This window comes from Selaginella moellendorffii, unplaced genomic scaffold (genome assembly GCF_000143415.4).
Source record: "Selaginella moellendorffii unplaced genomic scaffold, v1.0 SELMOscaffold_141, whole genome shotgun sequence".
Lineage (NCBI taxonomy): Eukaryota > Viridiplantae > Streptophyta > Lycopodiopsida > Selaginellales > Selaginellaceae > Selaginella > Selaginella moellendorffii.
Window position 1 is genome coordinate 177511 of NW_003314402.1, and position 11605 is coordinate 189115.

General features: G+C 48.8%; 4 protein-coding genes and 1 long non-coding RNA gene across 6 annotated transcripts in view; 3 read left to right on the forward strand and 2 right to left on the reverse strand.

Moving 5' to 3' along the window:
* The window catches only part of LOC112343264 (disease resistance protein RPS5-like), a 52144-nt gene extending 40994 nt beyond the window's left edge, over positions 1 to 11150 (reverse strand). The window contains exons 1-2 of the mRNA XM_024666424.1: positions 10774 to 11150; positions 10432 to 10689 (exon numbers count right to left, since the gene is read on the reverse strand). Coding sequence (XP_024522192.1) covers positions 10432 to 10689; positions 10774 to 11051 — 536 coding nt within the window. The 5' untranslated portion in view covers positions 11052 to 11150. The remainder of the gene's footprint in view (positions 1 to 10431; positions 10690 to 10773) is intronic.
* Positions 1 to 11605, reverse strand: part of LOC112343266 (probable disease resistance protein At1g15890) — a 31235-nt gene that overhangs the window by 9696 nt on the left and 9934 nt on the right. Inside the window, exon 3 of the mRNA XM_024666428.1 lies at positions 8822 to 10370. Coding sequence (XP_024522196.1) covers positions 8822 to 10370 — 1549 coding nt within the window. The remainder of the gene's footprint in view (positions 1 to 8821; positions 10371 to 11605) is intronic.
* Positions 1210 to 1485, forward strand: LOC112343283. The gene is made up of 2 exons (XR_002991217.1): positions 1210 to 1280; positions 1343 to 1485. It is a non-coding gene; the product is annotated as an uncharacterized LOC112343283 (long non-coding RNA).
* Positions 3426 to 4363, forward strand: LOC112343276. Of its 2 annotated transcripts, none has more exons than XM_024666449.1 (4): positions 3426 to 3608; positions 3745 to 3939; positions 3993 to 4098; positions 4149 to 4363. In XM_024666449.1, the coding sequence occupies exons 1-4, from the start codon at positions 3455 to 3457 to the stop codon at positions 4189 to 4191; spliced, it is 498 nt and encodes a 165-aa protein (XP_024522217.1). In that variant the 5' UTR covers positions 3426 to 3454; the 3' UTR covers positions 4192 to 4363. The 2 variants fall into 2 exon arrangements, with proteins under 2 accessions (XP_024522217.1, XP_024522218.1); XM_024666450.1 differs by having other exon boundaries at positions 4169 to 4363.
* Positions 4444 to 7261, forward strand: LOC9645416. The gene is made up of 5 exons (XM_024666433.1): positions 4444 to 4552; positions 4608 to 4780; positions 4843 to 4920; positions 4973 to 4995; positions 5946 to 7261. Exons 4-5 carry the CDS (start codon positions 4976 to 4978, stop codon positions 6724 to 6726), a joined length of 801 nt encoding a protein of 266 aa, XP_024522201.1. The 5' UTR covers positions 4444 to 4552; positions 4608 to 4780; positions 4843 to 4920; positions 4973 to 4975; the 3' UTR covers positions 6727 to 7261.

The following is an 11605-nucleotide window of genomic DNA, read 5'->3' on the forward strand; positions in this document are numbered from 1 at the left end:
TTCCATCGGCAGTGGATCGCCAAAAACTCCTGCAAAAGCTGAGGCTTCTAGGACAGCAAAAATTGCCGAGGTGAGCAATGATAGTGGAGCAGAGGATTTATATGATTCGGGAGTAGAAAGTGGAGCAATCGATGGTGGGGAAGAAGAGGTAAACAAGATCATGACTGGAGGAGGAAACGATGCCGAGGTGGAAAGAACAACAGTGGTGGAGAGCTCCATTGAGACTGTCAGGAAACATGGCGAGGCTGTTTCTAGAGCCTTAGCTGGACTTTCAATCAGAGGTAGTGCCTTGACCCACGGTAATCCCGTTAAGATGGAAGCTGGTTGTGGTTCCGTGAAAGCTGAAGCTTCGGTTTCGATCGCAGCTGGATGTGATCCTACGAAAGTAGATGGCTTGGTGAAGATGGAAGCTGGTTGTTTTAGATGCAGAGAGGTGGTGGCTTCTCCAAGAGACTGAAGTTGCCGGGTACTCGACGTCCAGGGGATGACGGATTCGTGTTGGCGAGTTCGTGTCCTTCAATTTTCCCAAGCCTGAAGCCGAAAGTAAGAAGAAGTTCTTTGAGCACAAGAAGGTTCGGCCGAAAGCGAGCTCCGACATTGTAAGGTTCTTGACAAAAGCTTCAGGAGAGGTACGTTTCACTTGACTTGTTTCTTCGTTTTAATTCTAACCATTTGACAGATAGAACGGCTTCCAGCCGACTGGGCCAAGTGTTTGATACCTTTGGGAAGTGCAAATGGTACCAGAGGCTCTTTCTCTTATGAGCAGATTACGGCAAGCTTGTGAACATCCTTTTCTTGTTCTGAGGTAGAAAATGCATCCTCTTATGTCTGAAGTTCCTGACGTTTTCTTCGTCACGCAGCCGTGGCGATACTGAAGACTTTGCGGACCTGGGAAAGCTGGCTAGACGTTTCTTGGACAAGAATTCCTCCCTGGTGCCTTCGACGGCGTATGTCAAAGAGGTGGTGGATGATATTCGTAAAGGAGAAAGTGCTAATTTGTTTGGAGATGCACGCAGTTCTTACACCATGCGCTCATCGACTGTGCCGTGAGTGCCTATTTAATAGCTGGCGTACTAGCGCCGGAGGTCCCTGTCCAATATCCGAGGTAACATATTGTTTTTTTTTCTCGAGCTCTTTTCCATATCCATAGCTATCATGCAGGCGTTCCTGTACGAAATAGGAACTCATAACCTCCAAACGTTAAGTGAGGCCGGGTCGAAAAGCGTTGTTTTAAGTCAGTGGACAGCGTTTCTCGACTTGTTAGAGATACCATTGAAAAGGTACGAGCGTCTTTCCTTTTGGTGCTTTCTCTTTGTTTGTGTTTCTAACAATGCACTGCCAGGAAGAACTTCTGTTTCGTCCGCTTGGACGGAACACTATCGCAGCGTCAGCGAGAACAAGTGCTCAAAAACTTCAGCAATATTCCAGCCGTGGCCGTAAGCTTTTTGTGTTGCTTACCTCCAAGAAACCACTCTATTTTGTGGACAGGTCATGCTCATGCTTTTCTCATGGTATGCGCTATAGTTTTCTTTCTTAGCCATCTTCCGAGTCGAGCATCGGTCAGACGAAGAACGTATCGATCAAGCGATTCATCGTCAAAGTAAGCGCCACTTGAAACTCTCTTTGACGTTTCTCATGTCTCTAGAGCAGGACTCGGTGGAGGAGAGAATGCAACAGGTCCAAGCGAGGAAGCAAGGATTGATCGCGAGGGCTCTCACAGACGAAGAGGTGCGAAGCGCTCGAATCGAGGAGCTCAAAATGCTATTTAGATGAGAAGAACTGGAGTCCTTATCATTTTTTTAACTTATATCTAGTTAAATAGGGGAATATGCTTCTAGCATCGGCGCGTATATTCTTCGGATAGTTCAATGAATGAATGTGTTATATGCGGACAGCGAAGGAGCAGGCGATCGCGTCGCAAGCGCGTTTTGCATCGGCGACGAGCAAGGTATGCATGCTAGGATCGCCTCGAGAAGCAGCAGCAGCGCCAGCGCCGGCGCCGCGCCGCGATTTGAGCCGGAGTAGCCGATCTAGATTCATGCAAGCATCCGATCTCTAGGAAATTGAGCTGAAAGCTGAGGCTTTGTAGGCGATCGCGTTGATTCCTCTCGTCTCCGCGGCCGGGGCGGCTAGAAAGCCGGGGCACATTCTAGAGTTTCGGGGTTTCTGGGGCGATCAGTCATGTATCGGGCAGTGATTCTCTCACAGGGAGCTGGAAGTCAGCCATGACGTGGAATCCGCAACAAGTTCCTCCCAGCTTGTCCGCCTTGACTGCCACTACTCAGGCCGAGGATGAACTGGGCGTGGATGTGTCGTCTCCCAGCGGCGATTTGCTACTCCATTTTCTCGAGCGGTGGGGGCGACGAGCAGCTGAGGAGCAATATTAACTCTTGACCTTGTAGATCGGAATTCTTCACTTTTTTCACAGCTGTGACTCACTCACTCTAAGAGATTCACAGTGAGCACCGCAACGATCGCTACATCGCTCGCAAGAAACACCTCTATTTGTACAAACAGACAAACGTGGAGCACGTAAAGTACTTGTGCCTTTGGCCTAAAACGGGCATCTTAAAGATGCGACACGCCCGAGAAGAACATCGTCTTTTCTCTTGTACGGCGTTGATCCAGGCGTACGGGAATAGAGGGCTCCTCTGCCGATCTTTGATGGGATCCGGGCGATCTTGTCACCGACGTCTTGAAAGATCTTAGATTCTATCCGCAATCGCCCAGTCAATGCGATCCTGGCGATGGGTGCTCCATATCATTCTATTCCCGCCCGGACGTGATCTCCAGGATTTGCGAAGAAGAAGCTCGTCGATCAGATGGCGCGCAATTGATTGGGGCTTCCCGCTACATTTTCCCGCGCTACTTCTCCATTCTAGGGTTCTTTCTTGGAGGCGACGTAGGTTTTCTATTGCCCGCGTGGTCGAGGAGACGGCGCTGGGGGGCGGCCTTGATCGGCGTTCTGGAGCTGCACAGGTAATGGGGCTCGACACTCCGGGTTTTAGAAATAGGAAGAGGCTCCAGCTTAAGGCTCCGACGAGCAGTGCCAAGGCGAGGAGCCCCAGCCAGCGTTGGTAAATCGTGGACGACAGGGAGCTCTAGATGTACGGTGACAACAAAGGTCCCTGCGGCAAAATGTTCCATCGGCTGTGGATCGCCAAAAACTCCCGCAAAAGCTGAGGCTTCTAGGACAGCAAAAATTCCCGAGGTGATTGTTGATAGTGGAGCAGAGGATTTAGATGATTCGGGAGTAGAAAGTGGAGCAATCGATGGTGGGGAAGAAGAGGTAAACAAGATTAAGACTGGAGGAGGAAACGATGCCGAGGTGGAAAGAACAACAGTGGTCGAGAGCTCCATTGAGACTGTCTGGAAACATGGCGAGGCTGTTTCTAGCGCCTTAGCTGGACTTTCAATCAGAGGTAGTGCCTTGACCCACGGTAATCCCGTTAAGATGGAAGCTGGTTGTGGTTCCGTGAAAGCTGAAGCTTCGGTTTCGATCGCAGCTGGATGTGATCCTATGAAAGTAGATGGCTTGGTGAAGATGGAAGCTGGTTTTGAGTCTGCAAGAGTCGAAGCTCCGGTTGGCTCGCTGAAGATGGAACCTGGTTATGATACTGTGAAAGTTGAAACTCCATTCGGGGGTGGTACAGCTGCCCATTTGTCTGAAGCGAAGGTGGTTCCAATAGAAAATGACACGGCTAAAGCTGCAGAGAAGCAACTGGTTGTTTTAGATGCAGAGAGGTGGTGGCTTCTCCAAGAGACTGAAGTTGCCGGGTACTCGACGTCCAGGGGATGCTGGATTCGTGTTGGCGAGTTCGTGGCCTTCAATTTTCCCAAGCCTGAAGCCGAAAGTAAGAAGAAGTTCTTTAAGCACAAGGGGTTCGGCCGAAAGCGAGCTCCGACATTGTAAGGTTCTTGACAAAAGCTTCAGGAGAGGTACGTTTCACTTGACTTGTTTCTTCGTTTTACTTCTAACCATTTGCTCACAGATAGGACGGCTTCCAGCCGACTGGTCCAAGTGTTTGATACCTTTGGGAAGTGCAAAATGGCACCAGAGGCTCTTTCTCTTATGAGCAGCATAGTTCTCCATTTGAGGTAGAGTTTCTGTGTTAACCAGAGACGTTACGTATATGATGTGCTTGCAGAGTTTATATCAACAAGTCAGAAGCCTTACGAGGAGGGGGTTGAGCGCGGATTGAAGCTTCTGCAAGCTATCTTGAAGCCGTTAATGCTTCGAAGAACAAAACAAAAGATTCACAAGTTGGATTCACAGACCAATTCTTGTTCTCCAACCGGCTCAATGTCAGGTTATTGAATGCAAACTATCTGAGCCTGAACGTGATTTTTATGATGCCCTTTACCACAGATCTAAGGCATGCTTTCGGATTGAACTTCTTTTCTCTTTTTTCTGAACACGTTTTTGCGTTTGTGATCAGGTAAAATTCGATCAGTTCGTTGGACAAGGTAAAGTTCTCCATAACTATGCGTCGATCCTCGAACTGCTACTTCGATTACGGCAAGCTTGTGATCATCCTTTTGTTGTTCTGAGGTAGAACATGCATCCTCTTATGTCTGAAGTTCCTGACGTTTTCTTCGTCACGCAGCCGCGGCGATACTGAAGACTTTGCGGACCTTGGAAAGCTGGCTAGACGTTTCTTGGACCCAAAGTCCAGGCTCTGCTGCACCACCTCCAGACGTTAAGTGAGGCCGGGTCGAAAAGCGTTGTTTTTAGTCAGTGGACAGCGTTTCTCGACTTGTTAGAGATACCATTGAAAAGGTACGAGCGTCTTTCCTTTTGGCGCTTTCTCTTTGTTTGTGTTTCTAACAATGCACTGCCAGGACGAACTTCTGTTTCGTCCGCTTGGACGGAACACTATCGCAGCGCTCAAAAACTTCAGCAATATTCCAGCCGTGGCTGTAAGCTTTTTGTATTGCTTACCTCCAAGAAACCACTCTATTTTGTGGACAGGTCATGCTCATGCTTTTCTCATGGTACGCGCTATAGTTTTCTTTTTTAGCCATCTTCGGAGTCGAGAATGTGGACGATCGAGCATCGGTCAGACGAAGAACGTATCGATCAAGCGATTCATCGTCAAAGTAAGCGCGAGTTGAAACTCTCTTTGACGTTTCTCATGTCTCTAGAGCAGGACTCGGTGGAGGAGAGAATGCAACAGGTCCAAGCGAGGAAGCAGCGATTGATCGCGAGGGCTCTCACAGACGAAGAGGTGCGAAGCGCTCGAATCGAGGAGGTCAAAATGCTATTTAGATGAGAAGAACTGGAGTCCTTAGCATTTTTTTAACTTGTATCAGTCTACATAGTTAAAGAGGGGAATATGCTTCTAGCATCGGCAGAGGATGGCTAGGTTACAAGCATTTCTAGGTTTCTTCGCGGCTATGGCGGACAGCGAAGGAGCAGGCGATCGCGTCGCATGCGCGTTTGATTCCGGCAGCATCGGCGACGAGCAAGGTATGCATGCTAGGATCGCCTCGAGAAGCAGCAGCAGCGCCAGAGCCAGAGTAGCCGATCTAGATTCATGCAAGCATATGATCTCTAGGAAATTGAGCTGAACGCTGAGGCTTTGCAGGCGATCGCGTCGATTCCTCTCGTCTCCGCGGCCGGGTGGCTAGAAAGCCGGGGCGCATTCTAGAGTTTCGGGGTTTCTGGGGCGATCAGTCATGTAGCGGGCAGTGATTCTCTCACAGGGAGCTGGAAGTCAGCCATGACGTGGAATCCGCCACAAGTTCCTCCCAGCTTGTCCGCCTTGACTGCCACTACTCAGGCCGAGGATGAACTGGGCGTGGATGTGTCGTCTCCCAGCGGCGATTTGCTACTCCATTTTCTCAAGAGCTGTGAGCAGCTGAGGAGCAGTCGCAGCTACAGGACCCAGCAGTCGCAGGTCACGGTCCCTGCCACAGCTTTGCTCCCTCTGGAGGACCTGGAGGAGAAGGTCCTCCTCCACGACCACTCTACGTCCCAGCAATAAGATTTGGTGGGTGGTCACCTCACTTCCAGCAGCACCAAGACCCACTTTTCCCTTCGGATCCATTCTTGACTCCGTCGAACCACTGATTTCTACGCTCGTTTGCTCCTCTTCCAGTCGAGATCCGCCAGTGCCGTATCCTTTTCCAAATGCTCCGACTTTCCAGCCTGCTGATAATGTGGTTCATCCGCCGCATTCCTCTGGGGAGCTTAAAGCTCGTCCTGGCCTTCACTTGGAGTCTCCGGTGTTTGGACCCAGCGCAGCTGAGACCTCGGACTCCAAACGCGCCCCAGAGCAGCCGAGGAGATCGGTTACACCTGCGAAGGATGACAAGCAACAATTCCACGGCAATGGTTCCGAGCTCCTTCAGTTGTTACAGGGTGGTCCTGGTCGTGTTAAGCCCACAGCCTCCACAAAGGTGGATGCTACACAGGACAGTGGGGATTCTGGAGAGCCATCAAAGAAAGGAAGTCCATCTGCTGTTCACGGTCCCATAGGACCGCCGAGGCGTCATGTCGTTTCTCCTCCGCAGAGTCCAAATGACCTCCTTGGACGTTTGTGGGCTGCTCTTCCGTCGTCAAGCCACACTTTGTTTGACGGAGAAAGCGAACGCAAGCCGCCAGCCCGGAGCTTTGGCGTTGAAGTGAACGAGATGTCCCGGGAAGTCGATGGAGGTGGAGCTGCTGGTTTCGCACTTTTGAAGCGAAGAGGATCGGAGCCTGCCGCCTCGCACTACCTTTAAACGGCTACGACTATAACGACTCTAAGACAAATGATAAGCCGAGGACAAACTCGGCATCCGGAAGACTACAGGACTATCGTGGGAGATACGTAAATGGAGAGGCCGAATTTGAGCCCGGAGGCGATGACTTTAGAGGTGCGGGAAGGCGTCGAGGTACCGGTCGTGCAGACGCCAGACGCGGTGGTCGGGGTGCTGTTGGCCAGTGGATTGCGGTAAGTGAGAGGCATAAAGATGCTGAGCCAAGTGACATCACCTCCTGCGGTATCTCTGATGGAAGGGACGAGTCGCTTAAATCTTGAAACGGGACTTAGTCGAATGCTCGGAGAAAACATCAACAGGAATGGAGGATAAAACAGGCCGACTCAAAGGCAGCATTTCCAGCGGAGGAAAAACCGGACTACAAGGTTGCAAAGGCACGGTCTTTGGCATCTCAACTTGAACGTCCAGGCTTGCCATCGGGAAGTACGCAAAACTCTTCCGTTGGCGCGGCTTTTGAGGAGTCCAAACAGAGGCTCCATAATCTAGATGCTTTGGAAGGAGAGGGCGTGACGACCTCTCTAGATCTCGAGGAGCTACAAATTGACGGTCACCGTCGTGAGGGTAAAGCTCCACAGTTTTACAAGGTTTGTGCTTGCTTTTTCTCTTTCTTTATTTTCATGTGTTTGTATCTCTGGTTACAGCCGAAGGAGAACCGTTTCAGGACCTCTGAAGAAGAACTAAAGGTATGCATATGCATATTCTTAATATTGTTATGTTTTCCATGTTTTACCATTTACTCTATACACCAGATTTTAAAATACTCAAAACCACGAGAGTAAAGTAATATCCTGAGAATACGATTTGTAAGAAAAACAGAAACTGTCTCTTCTCCAAACGCTGCTGACGGCTTGGAAATCTCTGTTTTTGTTTTTTGAGTGATGCAAAATAGTGTAGCATTTGCGCAGATCGAGAACCCAATCGATGTCCACTGAAGGAGCAAGGTTTAATCCCAGAATGTTATATGGACATCCGGCCGCTCCTCAAGCCATGGTGGAACTTTCGTACCTTTTTCGCAGCATAGGACTTTGAGCCTTGGAAATAAGCCAAGGCCGTGATTGTCTGAACTCAATTGGGGCCACACTACATCATCATGATCATAGAGCCTAAGCATCTCCAATCCTGGAAGGGATGCAATGGATGATGGAATATTTTCGATCCTAACCAAGGTTACATATTCTAGAGCAGTCATCTGGTCTGTTGGCCCAAAGAAATCATTGGGGAGCTGCCTCATACAGCCCTTCCGCAAAAATAATGTGAATTGTTTCACCTTCAGCTGTGATCTCTCGGTTGGCATCAAGAGTCTCCTCGTGTAACCTTCTACTCTCAGTTCAAAAAGGTCATTGGGGAGTTGTGTCACAAAGAGAGGCAAATGCTCCCATGTATTATCAGGAGCCAGATTGAATGTTAAGGTCTTCAGGTTTGGAAGACTTGCTGCCAAATCATCCTTGAACTCCGACTGTGCAATGTGCAGATTTTCAAGCTCCAGCCATTCGAGGCATGGGAACAATCCATCCAGACTGAAGAACCGGATACCACTGCAGTCTAGGTGAAGTTCTCGTAGCCGTTGAAAGACCTTTAGCCAAGACAGGTCTTTCATTGTCTCATTGTTTGTGATGGATAAAGCTTGTAGCTGTGGCCATTCAAGGGTTTCGGCATTGTTTTCACCGTCTTGTACCCCGTCGATTGAAAAGTGCTGAAGCTGGTTGGAATTCTTAAACATTCGCTTCCAGTCAAGTTTGATAGTCGATTCCACATAAATGTGACATCGTCTTAGATTGACAAGTTGCCACGGGCCTGTGAAATCGCCAAAGTCCATGCTCTTTGCACGCAACACCAGTGTCTCAATGTCCACTAGTGCACCAAGGCTGTGAGGTATTTTTATTGTTGCATTGTAGAGTTTTAGCTCTAAATGTCTTAGCTTGTGTAGGCTTGAAATTCCACTCAAACCTATGACCACAGCTAACTCCTTACAAGATTCAAGCTCCAGCTCTTCCAAGTTGAATAATTGGGGCAGTAATGCAAAGTTGAATTTTCTGATCTTCTTGCATTTAAAAACCTTCAGTGATGTCAAGCTGAAGAGCGCATCTGGCAATTGAGGCGCATCATCGAAGGATCGAACGTCAAGCACTTGAAGGTTTCTCAGCTTGGATATGCTATCTGGAATAAAACGGACCAAATTATAGCATCTATTCAAGCTCAATACCTTGACATTTTGGATGTGATCTATAATAAGACTGACATCCACACCAGAAATTCCACGACATCCATCGAGAAGCAAGACATCTCGCACATGAATGTCAGACAAAAGGCTGCTTGTAACCTTCTTTCCAATGAATGAAACTTTAGAAAATGTTGGAGAAATCCCAGGTGGACAATCATAGCCAAACAGGCATCCCTTCTCGTGCTCTTCCTGGGGTGGGTACTTCCCTTTCAAGATTCTTATGCACAGCTTGCGTACCATATCGTGCACAGTTACATACTTATCAGTTGTCTTCACTAGGCATCTTCGTTCCAGTTCACTAACAATCTGCAGAGGCGAGAGTTCTGACCCAACCGCTATCCAACATTTTCTCAGATCATCAAACTCGATTTGCTCATCTTCTGGAAACGCAGCCACATAGAGAAAGCACTCTTGCAGCTTTTCATCCTTATTAAAGCGTCCCAGCTCGTCATAGCTAAACTTCAAGCGCTGGAACATCCGCTTCTCAATGTCCCCGTCATTCAACAAATGCATCTTCTCATAGCGTTCTTCCCACACCTGCGGCCCGTCATTCCTGTAGTCAGCCATGGCACTGCCAATCACTTCAAGAGCTAAAGGGAGCCCCTCACATTTGCTAGCTATTCTCTCGGCAACTTTCACAATGTCCGGATCACTAGGTAGTGAATCATAAAAGGCAAACTTCCAAAACATCTTTTTGCTCTCGTCCTCTGATAGCTCATGCACAGGAAGTTCCTTTGCACCCAGCATGCTCAAAATGCCTTTCTTTCTGCTTGTTACCAGCACCCGGCTGTAAGAGGACGGCCCTGCTGTAAAATCCAGTCCCTTGGCCAAGCTCATTTCCCACACATCATCCAGTATCAACAAGACATGGTTGCCACGAGCAACATTTTGTGCCATCTGTTGCACATGCTCAATGGTGCCTGCATTTTGGGCCCTCTCCTTCATGTCGCCCCATTCAAGAGCGTTGAGGAGCTGGGCCCTGAGATCATCCTCCGATGCATCTTTCTTGACAGTAATCCACACAATGTTGTCATGGAAATGCTGCCGGACCCTCTCGTCATTGTGCACGAAGCTTGCAAGGGTGGTCTTGCCACACCCTCCCATTCCCAGGAGTCCAAACCATTTCCCCGGGGCTTGTGGATCCAGGAGGGCATTCACCACCTCATCCACCTGCTCCCCATGGCGGCCAAACATGTCGTTGGCCTCGGGAACACCACGCCGTTCATACTTTACGAGACCTCTGTCTTGTGGACAACTCCGTACGGAAAAGCTGGTGCTCCGCTGTATCGCTCTCAACTCTTCTCGCTCGTACCTTTCAATGTGCGGGAGGAGATCGTTCTCGCAAGTGCGTACCAGCTCCGAAATCGCGCCAGATCGCTTCTCCCTGTGCGAAAGATCCATCTTTTAGCTTCATTGCTTCAAACATGAATTCGAATAAGCCTTACTGTAATCCAAGCAGCGCTTGCGCCTTCTCAGTCCATTCAGTCAGTTCAGTCAGCCACGCCTCAGCCTCACCAGAGTAGCGGAAATCTGGATTCTTGTGCTTGGGAGCATTAAACTTGTCAAGCGTGGCCTGGATTCTGGATTGCCTCTTCTGTAGGTCCTCAATGTGGACATTCAGCTCATGCTCGTGACCTTGGATGTGCGACAGGAGATCGTCGTAGGCACTTAAGGACTTCGCGATGTCGTTACTCCGCTTGTACCTATAGGAAGTGGAGAAGTTCAACCAGCTGCCTGCCATTTCTACACACACACACACACAAAAGATAAAATGCTACTGTACCCACCGCTTTATGGGGCTCCAGATCCTGTTGTGGCGTGATCCCAAGAGTGCTTGTGCCGTGGTGTTCCATTTCCTGACACGCTCCAAGCATTTCTCGGCCGCTTCAGAGAACGTGAAGCCAGGATTCTGCTGCTTGTGAACACTGAAAGCTTCGATCTTGTCCTGGATGTGGGGCGCCTTGTTCTCCAGCGTGTCAATGTTGGCATTGCAGTCCCATATCTTCTTAGCAGGGCCCAGAGCCAAGCCACACAAGACGCCTGTCAAGGAGCCCACAACCTCCATGCTTGTAGCCCTACAAGTAAAGGTCGTCTCCCAGAACTCTTGGCCTTGGTACCCCCTCTTAAAATGAACAGTAATTTTCAGAGAGGTATAAGCTGTTACAAGTGACTTCAGTTTAATTAGAGTTGATTGCTTGCAGTAGAGCGAGTAGTAGAGGGCCTCGTGCAGCACCCTCCCTCTTGCAATGCCAGCTGTGGCTCTCTCTCTCTCTCTCTCTCTCATTGCTCCGACATTGTAAGTTTCTCCAGGAGAGGTAACTTTTGTCGCTTTGTTTTAGTTGCACACAGATAGGACGCCTTCCAGCTGACTGGGCCACGTGTTTGATTGCTTTGGGTCAGGAAAGCGTACTCTGGGTCATTCTTCACTATTTTTGAGACTAGAAATGTATATGGTTTTACTTTTGAACTAGGATAGTTTATATGTTTTAATATAGTTAACACTCTGGAACTTGATTTATAATATTAAGGACATCAAGAATTATTTTAAAATTGGACTAAAACTTGATTTTCCTTATGGATTTTCAACTACATATAAAAGATGTACATTCATGTAATTTA